General features: G+C 32.4%; 5 protein-coding genes across 23 annotated transcripts in view; 3 read left to right on the top strand and 2 right to left on the bottom strand.

Moving 5' to 3' along the window:
- The window catches only part of LOC108003694 (protein unc-80 homolog), a 49,825-nt gene extending 46,847 nt beyond the window's left edge, over window positions 1-2,978 (bottom strand). For 8 of the 14 annotated variants that reach the window (XM_062083242.1, XM_062083252.1, XM_062083248.1 and 5 more), the window contains exons 1-4: window positions 2,632-2,974; window positions 1,647-1,732; window positions 1,463-1,565; window positions 545-593 (exon numbers count right to left, since the gene is read on the bottom strand). In XM_062083242.1, the coding sequence (XP_061939226.1) occupies window positions 545-593; window positions 1,463-1,548 (135 nt within the window). In that variant the 5' untranslated portion in view covers window positions 1,549-1,565; window positions 1,647-1,732; window positions 2,632-2,974. Of the gene's footprint in view, window positions 1-544; window positions 594-1,462; window positions 1,566-1,646; window positions 1,733-2,631 lie in introns of all 14 variants that reach the window. The other 6 variants (XM_062083251.1, XM_062083243.1, XM_062083255.1 and 3 more) reach the window with 5 other exon arrangements.
- Window positions 2,979-5,773: 2,795 nt separating this feature from the next.
- Window positions 5,774-9,538, bottom strand: LOC108003692 (uncharacterized). Its single transcript, XM_062083238.1, has 2 exons — window positions 8,417-9,538; window positions 5,774-8,208 (listed from the first exon to the last, which is right to left on the bottom strand). Exons 1-2 carry the CDS (start codon window positions 8,864-8,866, stop codon window positions 6,061-6,063), a joined length of 2,598 nt encoding a protein of 865 aa, XP_061939222.1. The 5' UTR covers window positions 8,867-9,538; the 3' UTR covers window positions 5,774-6,060.
- LOC108003693 (uncharacterized) lies at window positions 8,688-13,375 on the top strand. 2 transcript variants are annotated; one of them, XM_017066124.3, is made up of 3 exons: window positions 8,688-8,826; window positions 11,517-11,632; window positions 11,968-13,375. In XM_017066124.3, the coding sequence occupies exons 1-3, from the start codon at window positions 8,781-8,783 to the stop codon at window positions 12,625-12,627; spliced, it is 822 nt and encodes a 273-aa protein (XP_016921613.1). In that variant the 5' UTR covers window positions 8,688-8,780; the 3' UTR covers window positions 12,628-13,375. The 2 variants fall into 2 exon arrangements, with proteins under 2 accessions (XP_016921613.1, XP_016921612.2); XM_017066123.3 differs by lacking the exon at window positions 8,688-8,826 and adding an exon at window positions 9,663-10,486 and having other exon boundaries at window positions 11,430-11,632.
- A 308-nt stretch (window positions 13,376-13,683) lies between these two features.
- LOC108003696 (myosin light chain alkali) lies at window positions 13,684-21,468 on the top strand. Of its 3 annotated transcripts, none has more exons than XM_017066134.2 (5): window positions 13,684-14,789; window positions 15,075-15,102; window positions 17,307-17,615; window positions 18,154-18,240; window positions 21,173-21,468. In XM_017066134.2, exons 1-5 carry the CDS (start codon window positions 14,787-14,789, stop codon window positions 21,208-21,210), a joined length of 465 nt encoding a protein of 154 aa, XP_016921623.1. In that variant the 5' UTR covers window positions 13,684-14,786; the 3' UTR covers window positions 21,211-21,468. The 3 variants fall into 3 exon arrangements, with proteins under 3 accessions (XP_016921623.1, XP_016921624.1, XP_061939225.1); XM_017066135.2 differs by lacking the exon at window positions 21,173-21,468 and adding an exon at window positions 19,420-19,493; XM_062083241.1 differs by having other exon boundaries at window positions 18,154-21,468.
- A 264-nt stretch (window positions 21,469-21,732) lies between these two features.
- The window catches only part of LOC108003690 (microtubule-associated protein tau), a 69,013-nt gene continuing 63,552 nt past the window's right edge, over window positions 21,733-27,193 (top strand). For all 3 annotated transcript variants that reach the window (XM_062083230.1, XM_062083232.1, XM_062083236.1), the window contains exon 1: window positions 21,733-24,076. In XM_062083230.1, coding sequence (XP_061939214.1) covers window positions 24,053-24,076 — 24 coding nt within the window. In that variant the 5' untranslated portion in view covers window positions 21,733-24,052. The remainder of the gene's footprint in view (window positions 24,077-27,193) is intronic.

Raw genomic sequence — 27,193 nt, 5'->3', positions numbered from 1 at the left:
TTTCAATTGTCACGCTAAAATTTAAATTTTTGAAATTATGAGAAGCTTTTTCTTCTTCTTGATCCCCCTTGTTAAAAGTTAAAGTTTTATTTGTTGGATAAAAATTTCGAATAAATCGATAAAATCAAGTTAAAATCGAAATTCAAGTTCAACTTCGCTTTCAAAATTGTTAATACCGAGGGTATTAAATAATAAAAAAACAAGGCAAATAAAGCACAACTCGTTTCGACAATCGCGAAAGCGAGAAATTTGTACAAAACAAATTTGTTCCTCCATTTGTTAAATTGTATCTACAAATTTGAAATATTTTTCCTTTTCATCTCTGTAACCTGTGTCAAAAATATCGCGTGTCTTGTACAAATAAAAAAAGAAATTACTCAATCGTATTACGAATGTAATTTAGGTTTATCGCTAAAATAAATTAATTTAACAACAACAAAACAATTCGTACGTGTCCACTTTTTCACTAGATTTTTCGTTAACGCATACACGTTCGTGTGTTTCCACGAAGATTGAAAAGAAACGAAGGTACATGAATTTTTACCGTGCAGGATGCCTCGTGAAGTTTGCCAAGTTTCGCACGAATGAATGGCCTGTAATATGCAAATTACGTATTCTGTACAATTGTGTGATAATGCAGTTTCAAACGGATGGTTAAAACGATGGTTTAACGCGAGAAACGAATTTAATCGTTCAGATGACAATAATTTCAACATCTATGGTTAGTTATGGAAAACTTGTTTATCAAGACACTTGTTTATCTGATGATTTTTCGACATACAGTTGCTATAAAAAGTATTTTATTCTTACGAATGATATAACGTTTAATTAACCGTATTGAACATACATTATGATATATATATATCGTTGATGACTATTTGTTATTAAATTTTTTTAAATACTCCTTACAGAGTAAAGTAAACGCTACCGTTTACAAAGATCCGGATATTTTCCTTTTAAAACTGTTTGACTGGTAAAGATAAATAAAATTATTGAAATTACTTAAACAATGATTAAAATTAAAATACCTATTATAAATCGTACGTTATGCACATCCACGTTATATACGTTATACATCATTAATAGATTCGATTTTAATTGGTAGACTTTAATAGAATCATTTTTTACTCGATAATTATATAGTGTAATTATATAGTATATGATATCAGTCATAAATTTACACTCAATGAATTAAGCAATCGGAAAGAAATACCACTTCTTACACAACTAAAGAATCCTCTTTATATAACTCGATATTCGGCTATAAATCGACGCGTTAACATCCTTCTGTGGATAATTTCAAAATTACGAATCCTCCCCTGTTTATCGTATCCGGTTATCTCCGCACGATAGCAATTTACTTTCTTATCCTCGAAACACGAGGAACACGTGAAATTTTTGTAATCAGTCGGTGAGATATCTGTAGGTGAAAATAATAAATCAAATTTGCGCTCATAAGTACCTCAACTGTCTCCAAAGGAACATCTGAACAGGGATGGGCAAAGCCTGTTCCTGTATGTTTCCATCGAGGGATCGACGTTTGTGCATGTTTTCGGTAGAAACGTCTAAAACCATTTCATCGTTCCTTTCATAAATTTATCGTCAGATGAGATATCGAGTATCTGTGGGAAGCCACGTGTCCTCACCTGAGAATAGCAAATACTCTCCCGTTCACTTCCCAGCGACATCAGCCGTCCTTTTCGTGTTACTCTAAACGCACGTTAGGCTCACCCTGTCATCGCGTATAAATCAATTAGGGGAGTGTCGTTCTCGAATCTTTTTTCATTCTAGCTTTGATCGGATCGATAGAATTCGAAAGAAGGAAATTATTTTAAATTACGAACGATCGAAGAAATAAAATTTGTTCCTCCAATTCTTTTGTAAATTGTAAATTTTACTGTGATATGTAAATATATATAATAAAATGAGTAATTTTAAAGAGCGATTCGTAATGAAGAATAGAATTCAAAAATAAAGTTGTTGTAATTTATTGATCATTCATTCGATGAATAATTACGTCTTAGGCGATTAACAAATTAATAAAAAGACAATTATCGTTATTATAATAGAAAATTGTTACGCAAACGGGTACAAAATAATTATTATTTCTCCGTTCCAATTCAATTCAATTTCGAATTCATTTATTATTCGTGCGCGGAATGGAAGGAAATTAAACGAACAGATTGAACTTGCAGATAAAAAGAAAAGAAAAAAAAAAATATACGTTTCAATCGTCAGATTCTTGGTCGGTAATGTGCGATCAAACACGTGGAAACGTTTCGCGATCGTGGCCTATTATGCGCAAAAAAAAGAAATTGCTTTTATCACACCGAATAAAGACTGATAGAACATGGAATAAAATCGATCGCTCGACCAAACCAATGAACGTTTGCAACAAACACCAACAAACGTTCAACATTAAAACCAAAATAAAGTAATTAACTGAAATAAAATAAACTACATCACCAGTATAACCAAAATCATCGAAATCATTCGCACGAATTCCAAATTCTCTCTTTCTTCGAAAAGAGGAAGGGAAAAAATTGCAAAATAAATTTCGAACCGCCACGATCATCCTCCGACAATTCACTCTTCCTCACCCGCTACGTTTGCTGCTTCGTTGCTACGTACCTACGTGTAGTCGAGATACAAAGAAGCAATAGCGGGGGATTGGTAGCGAGCACACACCTTTTCGAGGGGGGAGGGAAAGAGGAATAAATCGCCAAGAAAGATATCGCGCACTTGAGGATCCTCTCCGCGAAGAGGAAGGATCGGTGGGATCTGGCCGGATCTGGCACGATTGGTGGTTGCCGAGATGGGGAGAGCAGCACCGTGCAACGAAGGGAAATCACGTGGCCACACGCACACGGCCTAGTGACACAGTTGCTCTCGTTGCTTCGAGGCCCTGCGCCGCCGGGGAAAGGCGGGATACACCACCGCGGCAGGATCGTGAGTGACTGAGGAGAGACACAAAGGTGGATGTGGATGTAACGCTGTGGGAAAGGATGGGAATGCGCGCGCTACTCTTGGAAAATCCAATGCGCCGGTCGTTCCATCGATCAGCCCAGGAATCTGCTCGCTGGACCACCCCCACTTTCTGCCGGGGGCGACCCACCCTCCCCCTGCCCCGCGCGCCCTGCCAACCCGCCGCTTACCCGCCCAACACCACCTTGCATCCGTCGAGCCTCTTCCGCGATCCACCGATTCACCGTCTTTGCGAAGGTGACTTGGAAGGAAGAAGAGGGGGAGGGGGAGAAGGGGGAGGGGATATTGGTAGATTTTTGGACGCGCGGTTATTTAGGTTAACCAACTTTTTCTACATCTACGGTTAACCAACTTTTTCTACATCTACGGTTAACCGACTTGAAAAGAATATAAATGAGAGAAAGGGATTGAGAGAATATTGAAAGATTTTTGTAACAGTTATACAGTCTTTTTCTATTTAAATAGGATAATCTATTTCTTTTCTGTTTTGTGAGAGAGAGATTGATAGATTCTTTTATAATTTGTAATTTGTTGTATTGCTATTTACATTTATCCAGCCTATGTATGAAATCTTTTCTTTACTTTGCGACAAGGAAGAGAAGAATATATATAATTCTTTTCTTTTTATATATATGTATATGAATTGATAGATTTTTACAATAATTTTATATAGATTCTTCTATTTAGATAGCTAATCCATCTTTTTTGTTTTGGATTTAGGAAATAATAAATTAGAATAAAAAAGAAAAGGATTGATAGATTTTTTTGTAATTTGTAATTTGTTGTATTGCTATTTACATTTATCCAGCCTATGTATGAAATCTTTTCTTTACTTTGCGACAAGGAAGAGAAGAATATATATAATTCTTTTCTTTTTATATATATGTATATGAATTGATAGATTTTTATAATAATTTTATATAGTTTCTTCTATTTAGATAGCTAGTCCATCTTTTTTGTTTTGGATTTAGGAAATAATAAATTGGAATAAAAGAGAGAGGAATTGGTAGATTTTTTTGTAATTTGTAATTTGTTGTATTGCTATTTACATTTATCCAGTCTATGTATGAAATCTTTTCTTTACTTTGCAACAAGGAAAAGAAGAATATATATAATTCTTTTCTTTGTACATATATGTATATGAATTGATTTTTATAATAATTTTATATAGTTTCTTCTATTCAAATAGCTATCTTATCTATTTTAGATTTAGGAATAATTTAGAATAATGTAGAATAAATTAGAATAAAAAAGAAAAGGATTGATAGATTCTTTTATAATTTGTTATATTGCTATTTACATTTATCTAGCCTATGTATGAAATCTTTTCTTGTAACAAGGAAGAGAAGAATATAATATAATTCTTTTCTTTGTATATATACATATATATATATATATATGAATAGGAATTGATAGATTTTTATAATAATTTTATATAGTTTCTTCTATTTAGATAGCTAGTCCATCTTTTTTGTTTTGGATTTAGGAAATAATAAATTGAAATAAAAGAGAGAGAGATTGATAGATTCTTTTGTAATTTCTAATTTGTTGTATTGCTATTTGCATTTGTCTATCAAATCTTTCCTTCATTTTGTATAATACAAGGAACAGAAAAATGTACATGTATATGTATGTATGTATGTATAAAAATTGGTAGATTTTTACACTAATTTATATATTTATATATTTTACTAAATTATATAATTTATATATTCTATTCAAGTAGCTAATTCATCTTTTCTGTTTTGGATTTAGGAAGATAAATTGAAATAAAAGAGAGAGGGATTGATAGATTCTTTTATAATTTATAATTTGTTGTATTATTATTTACAATTATCTAGCCCATGAAATCTTTTCTTCATTTAATAACAAGAGAAGAATGTAGATAATTCTTTTCTTTCTATATATATTGGAATTGATAGATTTTTACAAATTTATATGTTTATATTTATTTTTTATTTATAATTTATATTTATATTTATATTTATAATTTATATAATTTCTTCTATTTAGATAACTAATCCATCTTTTATGTTTTGGATTTAGGAAGAGAGATAAATTGGGATGAAAGAGTGAAAGATTGATAGATTTTTACAATTACTAGATACTTTCTCTTATTCAAACTAACCCATCTTTTCTATTTCGGATAAATCGATCTGATTTTTTTGTGGATAGCTTGTTTTTTATAAAAAAAAATATATATTTAATAATAAAATAATATCTTCCATAAGTTTCCATGAAGAGGCTTTCAAGATTTCAAGGATCAATTTCTGCCATCTTTTCTGTCATTCTTTTTGTCATCTGGCTTTTCAAGAATGAGATACGAATTGAGGAGATATTTCTACTTTTATATATACACTTTTTCTTTCTTTGAATATATCTAATCTTTTCAGTCGCTTTTAATTAACTGATTTAACTTTGCAAGACAATATTCGAGTTCAATAAATCTAATAGTTGAAATCTGGATCTGGTATTTTTGAATTTATAAAAATGCAAATCCTTCAACTTTTACATTAAAAAAAACGGTAGATCATATAAATGATAATAACAATAAAAATTGTACTTATCTGAGATTACATTTAATTTTACATTTAATTTTAACGCGTCATCTCATCGGTTTTGAAAGGATTAACTTTTACGTTTAAACTCTCATCTCCTCTTTATTTCCAATCCGACTAAATCGTAATTATATGGAATATTTTGACTATCGACTTGTATACATTTTAGATCGAAATAGAATAAAATCGAACATTGAAAATTTTCGAAAGGTCAAAGTGAGACGCAGAAATTGCATAACTTTTTTTATATTTCAAATTCTCCAAAAGTACAATCTCATTTTTATACATTATATACATATATAATAAGAAAAAGCGAAATTTCTCAATTTTGCAATAACAATTATTTACAAATAATTTTGCGATGTTTATCAACCAACGATGCTCGAAAAAGAATATAGGGATGATGGAATATAGACAGGAAGTATAAGGGAGTACGAAGGGAAAGATGAAGAGGAGAGGACGATAATCAGAATTATATAATACGGGCGAAAAATTGAAAAGCAGGCGCGAAGACCGCTTATTCAGCTTGATTAGAGTCCTCTTCAATATCACAAACCTCGCCGTTTCGAACTTGAATAACTTGACTGGGCTCCTTAAGGGTGTCAAGCTGTTCTTCCTCGGTGGAGGACAGTTGCCTACCAAGACACCTCTCCATGTCCCCGAGTGTTATGTCCATCTCGAACACGATCTCGTTCGAGCTCCCCTCCCTCCTCTCCTTCCTCTTCCCCTCCTCGAAAGGGGTCGACGTGATCTCTATGCATATCTCCGCGCTCTTGTCGTCCCCCCTCGTCACCTCCAATTTCTCGTCAATGATCTTGCAAATATCCCTCCAAAGATTCCTCTTGCTCGGGTGCAAGTTCTCCACGAATCTCTGGAAACTCCGCCAATCCATCTCCTCCGTGCTCTCCAACACCTTTCTGTACAACAGCAACACGTCCTCCATTTTGTTCCCGTAGTTCCCGTTCTTGTCTATCACGTTCTTCAACGAGGACTCGTTGTAAATGATCTTTCGCGTCACGTTGCCTACGCGATCCGACAACGAGCAGGTGGCGGACGAGGATTTGTTCTCGCTGCTGTTCTTCGACCTCACCGACCTCAACGATTTGAAAGTTTTGAACGATTCGAACAAATGTTTGCCGAAACGTTTCTCGCTCTTCCGCGCCTCCGGCCTCTTCTCCCCTTTCTCGCTCGTCTTATTGCTTATCGATTCTTTGCTGCTCCACAATTTGAAGCCGCCCACTATGCTCGATATAATCTGCCTGTTCGAGTACTTGTTCTTCGATGACGATCTCTTCTCCATCTCGTCCGCGTTTTTATTCTCCAATTGGTTCCGCCTCTCCTCGGCCCAACCCTCCCCGCAGTGGACCGATTTCTCCTTGGTCCAGAACCGCCTCCCCTCCTTCGAGTCGATCACGGACGGCTTCGAGGTGTCCGAGCTCTTGCTGTACCTTCCGTCCTGGATCCTCTGGAGGGGCGCTTTCACCCACTCCCGGATCATGTTCTCGGCCGAGGAGGAGCTCACCATCGAGGTGTTGCTCTCGTTCGTCTGGTCGATCTGGATCTCGCAATTCTCCAACGAGTCGTCCTCCATCAGGCACGTGGCGCTCCTGAACTGTTTCAAATTCTGCACGGGCTCCAGCCTGATCATCTTCTTCTCGTAACTTCTCGCCATCTTCTCCTTGGGCACCAATCTCTCGCGGATCAAAAATTCCGAATTCCGATCGCGATTGTTGTGCAACACGAAACTCCTCTCGTTGTTGGCGTATCTGGCGTGGTGCACGCACGCTCTTTCACCCGATTTCGAAGCGGGTTCTTTCTCTCGTCCGTCCATCGACTCGAGGCGGCCGCGTGCCAAATACGCCATCACGTTGCCGGACGAATTCGCCCCGTGAACGACTTTCGTCGTCGCCGACTCGTCGTCCCGCTTCTCGCTCATCAACGACGACCGATTCTCCACCACCGCCTCCCCCAACTCCGATTTCGGCGTCTCGTACACGATGTCCCTTAGAATCTTCTCGTTGCACTCGTTCCCGTTCATGTCGTCCTTCGCCCTCCAGTCCTTCTTGTTCGCCGATTGAACCTCGGCGTAGAACTTGCCACCCCTCGACTTCTCCTTGCTCTCCACGTTGTTGCAAATCTGCTTCGAGTTCGCTTTCGACGAATTCTTCGCCCTCGCGCTCTGCGACTTCCCCTCCTCGTCGTTGCTCCCCTCCTGCGTCGTGTCCTCGTTCTCGCGCTCGGCCACCATCGTCTCGACGCGTTGAGGTGGCTGGGCCAAATGGTAATTGTTCTCCCGTTTAACCCTCAAACTGACCTCCCTCGAGCCGTAAGTCTTCCCGTTCTCGACCATCCTCTCCTTTCGCGAGAAACGATTATCCTTCCTCTGCACGTTGTAATATTTCCCGAGCCGAGCGTTCGTTTGCTCCTTGTTGCCACCTCCTCTGCCCATTTGATGCTGTTTCCTGAAATCGTCGTCGCCACTGCTCGGTATGTCGGAGAACATTTGCGTGCTCAAGAAGTAGGAGGTGGGAAGGGGGGATATCCGTTGCTCGATGAACGCGCTCTTAGGATTCGTGCAACTGACAACGCCGCAATGTCTGCACATTTTCAACGTTGGATCCGTCGATAAAAGATGGTCCAACCTCTCGTTGCTGCATCGACGCACCTGTAGAATTGAGAATATTTTATTTCTTTTTTTTTTCTTCCAAAGCATAGAAAAAGTATTTTTATTTGTTAATTTCGAAAAATTGCGAGAGAGGGATTTTTTAGAAATATAACGCGTATGTGTTATTTGAAATACGATTATATTTATCCTATGTTTCACGCACACGCACGCAAGCATTACACGCACGCACACGCCTACTTTCACGTACCAAAGACTGCAGCTTGGCCAGAACATCGAGGTATCTAAACGTGGACACCAAGGAGCTTTTGGACGAGTTTTTCAACGAGTCGCAAATTTTGTAAACGGCGGCCAACTCGACGAGAGGCCCGCCCTGATCGACGTCCTTGCTCACGTGCTCGTCAATCTCCCCGAAAACTTTGTTTATCGACTTCTCCATGTCCGAGTTGCACGCGTAATAACGCAATAGAAGATCGATGTCGAGGGGGCCGTCGGCACGGATCGGGTCCGCCCTCTGTTTAGAGAACGGGGAATTTCTGACGTTAGATTTCAAATTTCTTTGCACGTGTGCAACCTTCGCGCTATCGCACTCGTGAATCGTGCTCAACGTTTTTATGGAATATTCGTGGGCGGTGTCGGAAGTAGGAATTTCTGCAACAGGTTCGAAGATTCTTACTTCTATGTACTTATTTTGATCCATATCTAATGGATACGATAGCTTCTTCAGTTTCTCGATACTTGTACGGTACGATGATATTGAAGGTACTTCAACCTGGAATAGACTGACATTTTTTTATCTAGTTTGTAGATTGTTAATATTAATATTGATTCCATTTTAATTCACATTCGCGTTTTGCAAATTTATCGTTAAGCAAAAATCTTCGATCGTTTATTATATGTCGGTTATTTTACCTTTGCCGGGGTTTGACACAATTTGAGGTTATATCGGTAATTCTGTTGCAAATAAAAATTTTATTTTAGTAATTTTTTAGCGTTCTATTCGATCGATTATTATTGTTATTGTTGTTGTTATTATTATTATTATTATTACAATTCTCGTTAAAATGAATTTTCGTTTATTTATGTCGGTATCTCGACGGCTTTTGAATTCGATACGAAATTAAGTTTAAGCAATTTTATTTCGATATAAAGATTTTATTTTAGTAGATTAAATATCTTGTTGATCAATTATTATGTCAATATTATTAACGTTATTCGTTAATATTCAACATTCGATTCGATTTTCACGATTATCCACAATCCTGTTATAATAAAAGTTTTTTATATTTTAATATTTCGTAGATTAATAATCTGTTAATAATTGATCAATAATTGATCATTAATATCTATAAATATTTGTTTGTTCGTTAATATCCGATTTTTAATTTATTTAACATCGAGAGACTGTCAACACTTGTCTTATGATAAAAATTTTATTTTAATATTTTATAGATTAACTCTAATTAATATCTATGAATTTTCTTTTATAATTTTGCACAAACTTCTCTAATCCTCTTTTCGTAACCTTCGTTTATTTATTTATTTAATATTCTATCCTTGATTCAACGTTGAACGTTCAGTCGACGATTCTGTTGTAATAAAATTTTTATTTCAACGCTTTTTTTTTAGGTTAAATCTACTAATAATAATAATAATCATTAAATATTTATCCGATTTCCTTTTCAATAATTCCGTATAATTTTATTTATTCAGCAATATTCTGGCTTCGAATTGAATTTAATTTAAAAGTCAACGAGGAGTTGCAATAACAATTCTATCGTATAATAAAAATATTAATAGTAATACTGTAGGTTAGGTCTATTAACAAGATATGATTGATACGATTTTAAAAATTTTTAATTAATAAAATTATTATATTCAAAGTTGTACAATACGTTGCGTATAATCAGTTTCCATGAAGTGAATGGGCGACACCTTGAAAATATAATTTGTTCACCATCTTCTGACATTTTCCTGGACACGAGCAGACATCTTACGAGTTCACTTTAGGGTATCGATAACCCTACGTAAATTTCGTATTCTCAGTTCATATTTAAACTTATTTGTTGATCAATTTAATAGATACGTTGATCGAATAAAGTGTGAAATTCAAAAACAGTACGAACGCACAATTGGCAAAATTCAAGTGCATGCGTATTTGCCATGCTCGTGTAAAACGTGACGATCGCAACCGTTAACAGCTACCGATTTCAGTTCTTTGTCGATTTGATAATGCCTCAAATTATGGTCGAAGCTTTCGCAAAAAGTTTAATTGACAAGATAATGTTAGAAGCTTTCGATGTGGTTGATACGAATGAAGGTGAGCAGTTGTTATTGTCCGACGTAAATAGGACATTTCGTTGAATTTTGTTTTATTTAGGTTCTGTTGCACAATGCTAGATTGTGAATTTTTTACACAATTGAAACGTGTTCAAACGTTCAACTAATATGTGACGTTATATAGGATATATGCAATTGGTATATATACGTGTATATATATATATTATTTATACGTTTGTGAAATATTAATAATTTTATTGTGTACGTCTATCATAATTTATATTATAATGATATATGACAATAATTTTTTCAAGGTTTCCTGCTTGGTAAATCGGTATCGTTTGTTTGAAAAAATTAACTTGTAGATTGAAAAATAACATTTTCACATCTGTATGTATGTATGTATATCCAATATTTAAATTTTAAATTTGATCTAATTACATCTTATCACTTTCTATATTATATCACTGCAGATTTCTCTTATCTTTGGTATCTCGGTATTTAAATTCTATTGAATTATATTCCTGTGAGTTTTTTACATATACAAAAAATTTCTTTCCCAGATGAAAAAAGTATATTTTAAGTTATATTTTTAAATCGATATTTAACATATATATATATAAAACATCGAATATCAATTAATACGATTAAACATGTTAGAAATACTATTTACATAAAAATCCGCAATCTAGTTATTATTACGTATATCTCATTTATTGCAATAAATGACACGATTCAAAAATTCCAATCTTTTAATCGTCAATGTAAAAATAACTATACTTTTTTCTTTTAAAAGTTTTAATAAGCGAGCTTTCGATTTGAAAATAATTTTTTTTTATATCGTTGTTAACGCGTGTGTGTGTGCGTGTGTGTAAAATTTTTAATAGCTTATTTAAAGGAAATATAAGTATGTTACTCGCGTAGACAGGAATTCGAATTAATTTTGACAAATTGCAATCAACGAAAAAAAATAACGTTGCCAGAAAAATTACAAATGCCGGATAATCGACAAGAAACGACCGATACCCAATCGCAGGCTGCGCAACAAATGCAGGATCTTTTGTGTACAGATCGAAACGAGACGGAAAATGCGGAGATAATAGAGAAGATGGTATGTGGTTTACACAATCTGCAAATCGGAGATTCGACTCCTATGCCTTTACACCTATCTAAATTAGAGAAACAGGTAAATGAAAATAATATCGAAGTTTATTTTATTTTATAAAATATTTAATATTTCATTACAATATTATTAACGAAAATTCTAAAAAATACAACTGCCCTAATTATCAAATAAAAGATGATAAAATTATACATATATATATACATACATCAGATTCATTATCCCTTTCTCCTCGATTGACTCGCACGCGCGTGTCACGATCCATTATTTCTTAAAAAAAAAAATAATAATAATAAATTATTAATATCCACTTGCAAAATTATTACAATTCCCAAAAACAGATCTCCAACCGTCGCCCTTTCAACAACTCCCGATTAATACAATTTCCGGGCCCACAGGTGAAACACATCGTGCACAACATCGACAATATCATATACACGGAGCCCGCCACCCCCGTGGAGACGCATTCGACCCAGGGCCAGGGCGACGTGCACCAGATTATCCACGACGCGGTGATCGAGATGGCGGCGGACCCGACCTGCACCCGCCTTGAGAAGGTGACCGACAGTTCCGAGGCGACGAGGGTGTCCACCAGCCTGATATATCGAATGATCGAGGAGCTCGAGTCGAGGATGGGGGAGCGGGGCAAGGAGGAGAACGAGGAGTCCGAGCCTGCCGTGAGCAAGGAGAAGATCGAGGTTTGGGAGGAGTCCGAGGAGCAGTTCATCAGGACCATAGAGAGTATCGACGACCCTGATCAAAATTACGTGGAATCGATCCCCGAGAGCAGGACGGACGTTTGCGACTTCGCCTACGACGGGCTGGCATCGTCCTTCGTCGGTTCCTCGACGCCGTTCCCCAAGAACTCCTCATTGGAGGAGGTGGCCATCGAGGATATCACTCCCTCCCCCCTTCCCCCCGACGTGGAGCAACGCCCGTCCGGGAAGACGAAGAGTCTTACCCACAACGAGACGCAGTCCGAGGAATTGAAGAAGAAGGGTATCCTGAGCAGAACGAGGAAGCTGTTCCGCACGATTTTCGGACGTCGAAAGAAATGATTTTTCGGGGACGGTCGAGTTTTGTCTAGTTTTTTTTTTTCCCCCTCTTCCCCCCTCCTCTTCCTCCTCCCCCCTCTCGACGGAACGGAATATAAAAAAACAGCAACGTCTGGAAAAAAAATAAAAAACACACGTACACATAAACAGACACACACGCACGCACGCACACACATATACACACACATACACACGAACGAATTTGTAAAACCTATAATTTTTTTTTTAAAACGCGAAACGCGCTCCCCGAGCCGATTTAAATATAAACTCCCTAGTTTAGTCATCAACTGGCCACGCGTGCAGCGTAGTCTAACCTCTTACCGAGTTATATATATATTTATATTCATATATATATATATATGTATATATATACATATGAATATAAGATGTGAAATAAATTCCACGCGTTCCTAAGGACACCGTGGAGGGAAAGATGTAGTTTACAAATTTTTATATAACGCAGTGTCTTTTTTTTTTTTTTTTTTTTGGTAAACAATAAAGTTTATTTTAATTTTGAACGAAGGGTTAAGTTGAGTATGGGATTCTGTGTCATTTTACCAGTTTTTTTTTTTTATTTAATTCGAATCGTAATTGTATCTGATGACAACGATACTTGGTGGATCTAAGAGGCTAAATTGATTAATCTCATCGTTGTTGATTTGATGTTTGATATAAAAGGATAAATGAGATTGAATTCCGAAAAAGAATTTTCGAAAAAAAAAGAAAAGAAAAAAGAAAGAAAGAAATGGAATTTGACCAATTTGGCTTCTCAGTGTTTATATCAAATGGATTGTTAAACAGTTGAAAGTAATTGTGGAAGAAAATTTATAACACCGGGAACCTTTACTTATTGATATTGTTAATAGTAAGTGTATTGACAAGGTAATATACGTATGATGCATAAAATTTATTTTTACGTATACAGAGTGTCCTGTTTTGAAATAGAATATCTCGAAATCTATGAACGATATTGAAAAATATTTGGAGGAAAATTAAATGATTTGAATGGTTAAAGGAATAAAGGAATTTTGACTTTTTAGATGAAGAGTTCAGAAGCCAATCGAAGCCAACGTGTCATATTTTCTGGAAAATGAAAATTAACCATTGGAGAATCCCTTTTTTATCTAAATTTTTAATTGATAATTCAATTATTTAATTGATTTGCCAACTTTGGAAATTTGAATAATAAAGGAATTTTTTAATTATATAAGTCGCTTACGAAGAATCAAATGTCAGAGTTTACATTTCTGAACCTTCTAAACATTCAAATTTTTATCTAAAATATTTCCCAATATCATTAATTTCCACGATATTCGAGTGTATCATTTTAAATAGGACATTCCATTCTTCTTCTTCTTCGTCTTCATTCCAATACTTCTTTACCATCGTTATGTAATATATTACCAACGTAATATATCTCACCAGGAATAACGAATAATTTCTAAAATTTCACCGTACATTCACACTAGTGACTCATAGAATTCCGCTAACAATTCGTACAAATGGGCCAATTTCAACGTGACAAAAGATAAAAATACACGAAAACAAGAATCGAATTTAAGGTATGTATATATTTCGTTTCTCATCGCTTATAAATCCGTTATAAATATCGAACGATTTAGTAACTTTTTACAATTTCACCATATGATAAAATACTTCGTAAAACTAGTAACTCACGGATTGGCCCATAAAATTTCACCAAATGAGCCGTGCCAATTTCAACTCGATCGAGAGAAAACGATTCAATTTCAATTTGATAAGAAATAGAAATGCGGAAATTGGCCGAGTTTAAGGGCCGTGCACGATAGGTGCACGGAATCGAAGGCCAATCAGGTGTGTATATTTTCGTTTCTCTTCGCCTATAACCCGTGTCGCAGATCTGGCAGCCCTGACACGCGTACGCCACCGGCTGAAAACCATTTATCGTAGCAGGAAGCGCAGCTTTGAACCCGCGTTAAGCTTCTCGAACTGTTTTTGGACCGCGGTGTTGCCGATATACCTCCTCCTCCAAACCCTCCTCGGCCAGATCTCCCTGTTAATTCTCGTGTGTCCTGACAACCGCGCCATCTACAGAAATAAAATGAATAAATTTGGTAACACCCGATACCACTTCTGGTTCACGCTCCGTACGATTAACATCTTGGCCAGACTAGACTAGAAACATGGTGAGCTTGCCGATTTTCTCGTCCAATCACTCGATATGTGCGACCTGAGAATTTAAAAAATTTTTCCTTATAAAAATATATCCTTAAATTTGTTTATCAATATTTTTCTTTTTATATTTTAAATGTAAATCTTTTACGGAAGAAATTATTTATTATTTATCGTCATATATTCGAATAATTTTCAGTAGGTTTCAAATATTTACGTGGTGGTTAATTTTAAAAGTACCTCTTTTTTTATCCTGTATTTTTTCATCAATAAAAAATGTTTCTTTTTTGAATTTGCAGGCAGATCTCAGCGCCAAGGAAGTCGAAAGTGAGTAAAACGTATATGGGAAGTAGTAGTTGATTTGTGTGTTTGATCTAATCTGTGCGATAAAAATAAAAAGGAATTTGAGAGAACAAAGGATTGTAAAATCGTAACATTTTTTTTTTTTTTTTTTTAAGATAACCAGTGAATTGTCGAGTGAATATTGCGAGTCGTTTCGTGTGTAACCGGAAGTGAGGGAAATTTTCCACGGAGATGGGATTTAAATGTCGCGAGGGAAATAAAAGTTAAAGATCAAAGAAAAACGTGCTCGTGTAAAAAGGTTCTACGAAAGATATAAAATATTATCGTAGATTCACGATCATGATATTTTTGTTCGAGGAAGTTAAACTCCAGTAAAAATATATTATATTTATTTTATGTTCAATACATTCTTCAAAAAAAGGATCGAGAAAAAAATTTAAAATTCGTATTTGTATCCTGAGAATATTGCAGAATTAAAATTTTCGTATTTTTAAATCGAACTTCCCGATATTAATAAATTTTATTTTACGCGTTTTCGAATAATATTTGCATGAATAATCGATAATATTGGATAAACGTATTAATAACATATATTGGATAATATTCGTCCAGAAATGGACGGAGGAGTTAAGATGAACCAAGAATGCAAAATTGTGAAAGAGAGAATTTGATATGAATTCTTATAAATAATTATAATCTATTAATAACCTTTTTCCTTATTATGATCATACGATTAATAGCAATAAAATTGTGGGAAAATTTATCTATCGAATGTTACAAATAATTAGAGATAAAAATTGGCGAGTAATTGAGGCAAGGGCAAAAAAAAAAAAATAAAAAAATGAAATTGATCACCGTTGCCGAATGAAATTTTTTTCCAAATTTTCAAATTTTTAAACGGTACAAAACTCGATTACGAAATTTAGAAAACTCAATATTCTTTTGAATCGAACTTTATAGAACAGCACATATATATATATATATATATATATATATATATATATACTCATTTCTTAAATCTGTATATTTTTGGATATGTAACACGTTTTCTAAATGTAAATAGTAACGCCTCGTGGCAAGTGTTACGTAAGTATTCGGTAAAACAGAGGTATAATCACCCCCAGAAGGAGAAGGTTTCAAAAATAGTTAATGCCGTGCTCTTATATGGCTCGGCGGGGGTAATCTGACCCACTACTTCCACCAGCAACTTCTTGAATCGGTTGCTGGGTGGGAGCCGCTGGCGTCTCAAAATAGAATAATATTTTTGAACCAGGTACGCACGAAGAGCCACGTTGATATTAACCCAGATTTTACGTAGTGTATACGTTCCTCGTCTAAATTCGCGATTTTACATTTTTTTTTTTTTCTTTCTATGGACGAGCTGTGAAAATAAATTGTTTTCTTCCCCCTCCCCCTTTTTCTCGCGTAAAATGATTCGAAACGAGTCACCAGTGATGGCATAGCGATCTTGTTTACTCACCAATGTTTATCTTATCATAGAGAAGGAGAGGTTACGGAATTTTTAATTTTCATTTGCAAGAAAAATTATTTAAAAAAAAATTTGAAAAGGAAGAAATGTGTGGGAGTGAAATAAAAAGTTTACTTTAAAATGTGAAGTTTGATTCGATAATAAAAATATTAAATTTCGGCGTTTCTCGGGAGAAGAATTTTCATTTCGACAAGATGCTTATTTCTTAGATTTCTATATTTAAATATCCTTTAAAATAAAGTTTAAAAGTTTTATAATCTTGGCGGAGAATGATTCTCAAATCTCAAATTGAATCATTATTTCGCATATTTGCCATCAATTTACGTAATAACTTTAAAATTTTATTATTAAAGAATAATGTTGAAAATTGTAGCTGTTGATATAAAAAAGTTACATATATCCAAAACCTTGGATAATCGCATATGCATTATATATTTTCAAATTATTTCGAAATTTCTTTTTCCATAGATAATTATTGATCTAACTTTATTGCATATATATATATATATATACATATCATTAATTATCTTATCCTCGTGTAATATTATTCCAAAATTAAATATAATAAAATAATTATTCATTTTAAAATCTTACAATAAATGATTTTTTCATTATTCTAAACAAATTATTTCTATCCAATACAACAATATAAATATAATATAACATAATTTATAAATATAAATATATAACTAATAATATAACGTATTCTTTCTTACTTTTTATTATTATTATTAAATAGAGGCAGAATTCGCCTTCTCCATTTATGATGCCGATGGCACCAACGTCATCGATGCCACTGACCTTGGTAACGTCCTTCGTGCCCTGAATCTGAATCCTACAAACGCCACTATCGAGAAACTTGGAGGAACGAAAAAGAAGGGTGAAAAATTGATGAAGCTCGACGAATTTTTACCAATCTACAGCCAGTGCAAAAAGGACAAGGATCAGGGATGCTACGAGGACTTTGTGGAGTGTTTGAAATTATACGACAAACAGGAGAATGGAACTATGCTTGGCGCTGAATTGTCACATACACTGCTTGCACTTGGTAATATAATTATTCCTACTTATTCTATTATTATGTTATATATCATTCTATTTGTATTTATATTGAAAAGTACTAGAAATTGAAATCTTTTTTGTTTGTTTTTTTTCCTTAAGATTAGAAGATTATTTCGTCAAAGAGCAAAATAAATTTTCATTTTTGGAGTAATAATAATAATCGTGACAATTGTGTTAATTTAAATATATCAAATCAAATTTCTTGAACAAACACAATTAACTTATCATTAGTTAGATAAAAGTGAACTCGTATCGTCACAACATTGTCCTAAATTATTTATACAAATCGTTTCGTGTTCCGTATCAAAAACAAAAATATCAAAAGAGATTTCGAGATTCGAGATCTTTTGTTTGATAGAATTTCGAGTATCTCGTCGAAAAATAGACGTTGCACCTAGAAGCAAGAAATAAAAATTATTTTCATTAAAATAATCCAGTACAAAATATAAAATAACACATTCGATTATTATAATTCTAGAAAAAAATTTTTTGTATTTTGTATAAGTGATGTAATTGTGAATTAGGTGAGAAATTGACCGACGCAGAGGTAGAAGAAGTGTTGAAGGATTGTATGGACCCAGAAGACGAGGATGGTTTTATCCCATATACCCGTAAGTATCGATCCATTCCAAGGAAAACATGCATCTCGCGAAATAGAGGAAGAAACAAAGCGTGTTACACGAGCTGCATCAGTGAGTCACATTAATGTAGAGCATTGCTAGATTAAAGAGGAGCAGCAGCGAGCAATAAAAATACACGGCATGTCTGAAAAATAATGGAACTGACAACGTGTGCAAAAATTCAAACGTTCGTAATATTCATCAAAAATCGTTCATTTCGTTCGATTCATTATTCTTTTGGCACCATTCAATCATTGAACCATTCAAGAAATTTCTAAAAGTCTGATAAAAATTTTTAAATTGATTGAAATATTTCTTTTCATTTATATTTTTAGTTTTTGGAATTATTGTACGATGCTGATTTAAATATATTTATTACATAGAAAAATACATTAAGTTAATAGGAGAAATGCATTAAGAGAAAATAAATTAATTTTATAATATTATGATATAATATTCATTCCATGTTTGAACAATCAAATTTGAATGACGAATCTCGAATAATCGATGTTCTATCGTGAATCGAATACAAGTACATTATTATCTTAATTAAAAATCCAAAAGTCTTTCAGTCGAAATAAAATATTGATTTATTATTTCTTACTGGATTTTAAATATTAAATTAAATAAATTTTCTTATGAAATTAATTATTTAAGTTAAACAATATTTCTTTTTCCACATTTTTTAATCGTTATTTAAATTTTTCTATATCTCAATAATCGTATAATTATCAAACAAAGCATTATTGCAACGAGATATATTTTTAAAATACCATCATTTCGATCATTATAACAATACAGTTTTCCATTTATGAAAAATACGAAATATACGAAGACATAACCTAGAAAATTTCATGAGCATTATAGATAGATGGCGCTTCGAAGCTTAAAAAGAAAATTACTTTTCAGACATACTGTTCATGCATTTTGTCAGCAATTCGTTCAACCAGTAGACCTTGATGTTACAGTAGAAAGTGTAAACAAACGATTGTCCCCCCCTTTTCTTCCCCCGCCCCGCCCCCTTTGTACGGTGTTCAGCAGCTTAGTCCCGTAGAGTATATACTTTTATACAGCCGGCCAAAATGCCCAGGAAATCGGAGGACTCGATCGGACCCCAATTCACCCCTCTCCCCTATCATTTAACATTTCCACGTGTTTTGTGTTCTACAGCATTCTTGAAGAAGATGATGGTGCTATTGTAAGCAAACAGGATGTCAGTGTCACAAAGATCGTCCTTCGTAAGTAACATCCTGTAGTGTACACTTCCTATATGCTTCTCTCTCTCTCTCTCTCTTTCTTTTTCTCTGTCTCTTTTCTCCTTATTCTTTCATTCTTTCTTCTCTTCTTTGACACTGTTTTTGCCTTTATATATGTTTACACAAATATTAACACAAATATTCTCTTCGTTTTCTGTTTCATCACTCACATGTCACAGTTTATAGGACGCAACGAATCTACGTGGCAGGGATGCTGAAATCGATAACCTGCTTCTCGTAGCAACACGTATACAAAAGCTTAAGATATATTCATGCACGAGATCCGTGACTCGAGAGTGTCGTTGACGGTTTCAGAAAACGATCGTCGACTTTAATCGTTTTTCTGAAGTTGTTCGTCGATTATGAGAATAAAAATTGCTGTCGTGTCGTTTCTTTTTTTTTTTTTTTAATCGTCTTGGTAAATTAATATTTTTTGATTGATTCCTTTAGAAACATTGGAAAGATTGAAATTCTTCGAAATTTTTTGCAATTTTTGAATTTTGAAATTCTTTTTTTATTTAATCGATGATAGTTTGAAGTCATTATAATTGGTTTAAGAATTTATCCATTCATGTTATAGTTTAAATAAAATATGAGAATTTAATTTTTTAAAAAATCGATTGGTTATTTTCATTAAAAATTGACGATTTAAATCTCAATTTGAAGAAATCAAAATTTGTTTAGATGTTACAAGAAAAATGAGAAAAATTTCGATTCATTAGGATTTCAAAATTTCATACAAAATCGATGGTTTAATTTTTTTTTCTCAATAATCAAAAACTTTTGTTGTATTATCATATATAAATTAATTAAATACATAATGTCTTTTTTCTTTGATTATAAATAAAAATTAAAATTGATTACAATTTAAAATTATAGAAACTAATAATTGCAATAAATAGATTTCATAATTTGGTATATAATAATAAAATATAGATATATTTAAATAAATTTCGAATTTATTATACATATTGTTACAGAATCATATTTAATATTTAAATAATTTTTTATATATTCATGTCACGGATTTCAAAAACATAAAAAGAAAAACAATTTAAATCATGCGTTTCTTTATAATAACATTATTACAATATATATATTAATTATCTACATTATTTCTAAAAATAAAAGTATTTATTTCCAATTTGAATTAGATGCTTTTCATTAATGAACGATGAAATCCTCAAATGTATATTATTTTCGCAATATATCCGAATTTTACGAATCTACTACAGAACTTATATCAAGCTTAATATTTTCTTGAAAATGGAACCACAAAGTGCAATACAAATGTATATAGTTTAATATGACATCACGATTTTGCACAACAACCCTTACGTCAATAGCCAAAAATAATAGATATTATTAAATTTTCTCAATTTAATAATTTTCTAATAATACAGAATTTACATTCTTACAGGAATTTTTGACAAAATTCAAAATAGAATCGTTCCTTCCTTTTCGTGTGATTTTAATTAACTAAAAAGTTAATCAAAAAAGCTAATCGAAGATTGACACGAGGGTTAAACTATGGCTTGTACTATATTCAGCTTATATTCGTGTATTATAGCACCAAGTTCGATGGCAACGAACGTGTATATATGTACATATATTTTCTGCTCTTCTCGGACAGCAGCGTGTTAATATAGTTCTTTTTTCGTTTCTAGCGTTCCTTCGTAGATTATGCGAAAGAGAAGAGGACTAGTGAAGCAACAACACTTCAATCATAACGTTGGTACTCGCCCATCGGCAGTCTCCACCTCAAGAAGGGACATGTTCACCCATCATACTCATCATAATTGTTTATCCCCCGTTAAAAATGTCTCGTGGCGCGTCTAAGCGCCACTTTCACACATATTTCGCGCAAAACGATCAAATAATTAATTTAAAAAAACGTTTTGTCGCAATGTTTTGTAAAATTCTGATTCCTTCAACAGAAAAATAAATATAATTAGAAAGGGAATATGATGCGAAACGTTAATCAAAAGACGTACAAAGTTAATTAATTGTTTTATTCGGTTGAATAAATATATATATATATATATAATATAAATAATATTGTTGTAACATATATGTATTTATAATAAAAAAAAACGATAAATGATATTTTAATACATGTACGGCAAATCTACGATACCGAGTATGAAGAAATATTATATCGTTATTATTTTATTTCTTGTCGGTTGATTTAATAAATCGTGTCCTTCGTACAATCTTCAGAGAGGAATTTGAAATATTATTACTTGCCGATCTGTAACACATCTACGTCATATGTTGATTCGACTTGCTTCAAATGTTGGGATGATGTTATAATTAAATAATGTAAATAAAATCATAGAAACACGTTTTGTACAAATCCAGAGCGTCTCTCACTCTTTACACGAATAATATGATAATCTTTAGATTATCAGATTGATTAATAGATTAGCAGTAGGTGAATCTTATGTCAACTAGCATTGGTGTAATTTCGTTCACTCTATTCCTCGAATATTTTAGGAAATATAAAATTTCGTGTACCACTTCATTATTTATTTTTCATTATCTTTTTTAATTTTCTATTAATTATTTTAAAATATTTATAATAATTTATCAGTTGTTTCGTTTAAATATTTCCAATTGGGTCTTTATTATCTTTATGTCAATAAGTGCAGTTTGTAGAAATTACTTAAAAATATTTATAGTAGAATTAGAAATTTAGACGTACGTAACTATTGATTATAAATGCAAGAAGAAATATGATTTTGATAAAAATTTGAATATGAAATATGAATATTTCATAACATAAAATATTTGTCAAGGTTATCTATCAGATGAAAAAAAATTAGGCCATTGCATACAATTGAAAACAATCTCAAATCTTTAGAAAAAGAGAGAAACCTACATAATTGCAGATCATTGAAGGATAAGAATCAAATATAACCTAAAGATTTTATTTCATTTGAATGAAAAGCTGATTTAGAAAAATCAGTCGTTGAATACAATTTTTTTTTTCTTGAGTCAAAATTATTTTTAAATTTCATTAATAATTCATTTCTGAGTCTTTTAAATTTTCAAATCATAGCAGAATATTAGTGAAATTGTAATTTTTTGAAATTATGAATTATGAAAGATAAATATATTATTAAGATTTTAATAAAAAATTTCATTAAGTTGTACATTTTTTACTCAACAAGTAAAATGCATGCTCGTATTAATTATTATTTTTTATTAGTAAAAAAATATAAGTTTAACTTATTTATTTATTATGTAATATACATATATGATTCAGATTTAAATTATATAAATTTCAAATATTTATTCGTATTTAATAATTATCCTAAAAATTAAAATAAAAATTAATGAACGGATAAGAAATATTTATTTCCTATAAAATCAGAAAAATAAAATTATCAGATTGAAAATATAGAATCAGAAATGTAAATTTCTGAAATAGATAAATAGAAATCGATTTCTTCAGTGATTCAGAATTTTTACAAATAAATATTTCCAATATTTTACGTAAAGATATAATATTTCAAATATATATATAGTGTTAAAATTCATGAACGATTTTTAGAAAGTTTATTTTAGACACAAAAACAAATAGCGCGAAAACATTTTATTAAGTTTTTCATTCTATTTCTTTTTTTAGTTTCATGAAGTATAAAATAATTTGACGAGTAAATCTCAATTGATATTTTTGTGTACTTAACATTTATGTTTATTTCAGTGGTTAGAATCGTCCAAGAACAATTAACACTATATATTTTAGTATAAATACTATTTTAAAATAAATATTTCAACGAAATATAAAAAAAACAACATTTCATGGTGTAATAGTAAATAAGTAATTTTTAATTTCAATATATTTTTAATTATTGTATACACAATGCATATAAAAACTCAATTTATTTTCTATATTTAAGAGATAAAAAATTGAGCTTCGATGCTCACGTTTTAAATTAAACGAAAAAATAAATATTTCACTTATGTAGAATTCAATCATAAATAAATATTTATCCGTAACTTAAACATTAAATGAAATTTAAAAAAAGACGGTATTTACTTATAAAAATATTTCAGTACTCGTTTCATTTCAAAATTTACCCAATTCTGGTATCGCTCTATTCAACGAAAGGGTGAATGCGCGATGCATAAACCGCAATCAACGTCTAGCCGTTGTTCGCGACACGACACGAAGCACCTGAGAATCGTGAAGAGGTTCGTAAACGCTCGGCAATTTCCGGCGGCGAGGCGTGGGGCCTTCGGGTGATCCCGGAAAGCTGGCGGTCGAGCCAGTCAGTTCAAACGCGTCGCAAGTGTCGCGCGTTTCGTCTTCCACTTTGTGAATTGGCAGTGAACCGCGCACCATCTCTCGTTATATTTCGACCGATTCCCGCCGCGACGCGCGTACAACGGCGTGACGAACAGTGCGTGGAAATCGACCACCGCGATAAACAAGTATCCTCGCCCTAACGAGAACGAATCGTGAGAGTCGTCAACCGGGAAGATGACGGATGTACAAGTGAATTCGAACAAGGACGACACCGGCAGCAAATTGCAGCAGGATGACGACGTCATGCAGCGAACAGGTTGGTGTTATATTCATTATTGCGCGCGATTCTCTACGTAATTCTATTTTCGAGAGCAAGCTCCGACACTGGAGCACGACGAAGCTCATTGGTGGAACACGAGTTTCGCCATCTTGGTGGAATATGTCGGAAAATTATTTCCGTAATCTGTTTAAGCCGTTTCGATCTATTTTTCTTCTATCTTTTTTATCCAATAGGTTATGTAACGAGAAAATTTAAGAAAATTATTTTTGTACGTGGAGAAATTGTTTATTTATTTATGTTGGAAAGTGTGTTTATTTCCTTGTTAAAGGAGGATATATGGATTGTTTTGATTTGATTGGTAAAGAGGAACTGCATGTTGATATGACAGTTTGTCATAAAAAATACAAATATTATTATGATATACATGGATTGATAATTTATCGAATTGTTTGAGCGAGAATTTCTCGATATTATTAATAGTTTAGTTTAATAGTTTAATAGTTTAGTTAGATTAATTGTTTAACGTTAATATACTAAGATCTTTTTTTAATGAAAATAAAGATTCGGGATTAGATAATGTAATGTATCGCTTGTCTAAAAGATAGTAAATACTTGTCGATAAAGTCAATATTAAAACAAAATATATTGTTGTGTGTAATATATATGTGACTATAGATTTAATTTTTTTTAATTACGTTTAAAAATTTTGAAAGAGCATATTCATTAAGAGGAAAACATGTATGCTTTTTAAGTTTGCAAATTTTAACTATTAAATTACTATTAAATTCAACTACAAAATTAGATTGTAATTATTAATTTAATATTTATTTATATATTATACATAAACATATATTATATTATTTTATCAAAAAACTTAGATTATTTTATATAGAAAATTTATATAAAAATATTATAATACTTATAGTATATTAAACTTTTAGAATTATATTTATTAAAGAAAAATGAAATATTATATTACTTGTAAAAATAAAAGAGAATATTATATTTAAAAAACTTTAAATAATGCTTTTTATATGAAATAATCTAATTATTCTGATAAAATAATATAAAACACATATTATATATGATGTATAAATAAATATTTACAATTAATAATTTATAAATATTTAAAATTAATAATTAGAATCTAACGATTTTTTATTTGAGTCACATAATCATGTAATCAATATCGTAATAAACATATAACGATATTAAAAGTAGAAAATAGTAAACTAAAATTATTTTTCATTTCGTTTTCTTTCATAAATCGTAAAATTAGAAATAATCTCAAACTTTCGAGTAATAATATTGGTTGAAGAATATCGTATGTTTTTTTCTTCATACATTTTTTATTGAAAAAAAAGGAACCGTTATTTTTCATTAACTTTCGTTCGTCAAACGTTACTTCTATCAACTTGTTCACATCTTTAATAATAATTGTGAAATTAAAACACACTCGGCATACACATGTTCACATTGAAGACTGTACAATGGCCTCGGTGTCTGGGGGCATTAGACTTAAAGCGATGAGAAAACCCGGCATATAATATTGAATCGTAAGACTGGGAAGTCTTTTAGATGCTGATTAACTTAATGCAGCATGTTGTCAGGCGCCCATGCATAATTAATCCTACATCTTGTACTCCATTTACGTGGATCAAGATAATCGTGCTATACCATTGTTGTTTGTTGTTTACTGTGCGAAATCGTTATACTCTAAGAGGAAACGGATAACAAAGAGGTGATATTTTTCATCATGTCCATTCAAAAAACGCGTGTAAAAGTCTCGAAGAATAGATGTTACATGAAAATTATATTCTTCGTTAATGGACAATCGATGATTCTTTTAAAAAAAATTATAAAGAAAATATAAATTAATTAAATTATTTAAGTATACTTACTTGTACAAATCGTTGCTTGTAATCACTTTTAAAAGTATGGAAAAATGTTTATTGAAAAATACTAAGAAACTGTAATTAATCAAAGATTATAAGATAAAGATTGTACTGTGATATAAAAAATAAGAAAGTTTCCACGTGATGAAAAATTCGAAAAAGGTACGTAAAATAAAAATTGTTATCGGAAATTCGTACTAAGTAAGGAATTAAGATTAATGCGATAAAGTTTATCTTGTTTCGATTAACATTTTTCTTGTCTAAAAGGATTGTTAACAATCAACTTTTTTTTAAATTTCAATGGAAAAAGAAATTAAAAATTATGAAAATCCGTAACATTTCTTCACAATAATACTTAGGAGCCGAAAAAGTTAATTAAAATATTTATAAAACGGAAATATAAATTGTAATTTTTATTTGAAAATTTACAATGCATAATTTAAAAAATAGAATTCTTTTAACTTACAAGTAACATGAATACTATGTATATTTTTTTCATAAAATATACATTCTTATAACGTTCAAATCCATTTAATAAATATTCTGTGTTATAAAAATATTCTAACCATAACTTCTATTTATATATTCTATTATATTTAATAACAACTATAAAATATACTCTTTTATTTATAACATTAACATTATAAATATCCAAATAATAAAATTACGTCGAAAGACGCAACGTTATCCTTCAACTTGGAAACAAATTTACGCGATAATTATCCATCCACACTTTGATCGATGAGTTCAATACCTATTTCAGATCGACGAATTAAAAGTTTGCCGTTTCGACGTTCTTTTTCACATGATTTACAAAATGAACGTGCATCACGCGAATGTCATTCTGTCATATAGTTAATACTATTCGTGACCGATACAAACTATCTATTTAATTGAACGTTACCATCGTAACGATTACCGCGCCGCTCCACCATTGCCCACCGATTGAAGTGAAAACGTGGCGAGGAAAGGGCCATATCGTGCCATGTTGCCAATTAGGAAATTGGCAACTGTCAATGAAATAACGATGTTTCGTGGGTGTAACCTTAATCGAGCTTGACTCCCTCCCCCTCGCTTGGCCCACGAGTGGAGGCGACACTTTGGCCATCCGCAATTTGTTCCTCGCTTCCGGAGAATTTCGAGCGCGAAGAGGGTCCTCACGTTGTCGCAACCATCGTTTCGAATGACTGCATGCAGGATTGATATTGCGGCCCCCTCCTTATGCCAGATCCACGAAGGAATTTGATCACTTTGTATT

The sequence above is a fragment of the Apis cerana genome, linkage group LG12 (assembly GCF_029169275.1).
Source record: "Apis cerana isolate GH-2021 linkage group LG12, AcerK_1.0, whole genome shotgun sequence".
NCBI lineage: Eukaryota > Metazoa > Arthropoda > Insecta > Hymenoptera > Apidae > Apis > Apis cerana.
Note: the sequence above shows the minus strand (reverse complement) of the source record. Positions and strands in the feature narration are given on the sequence as shown.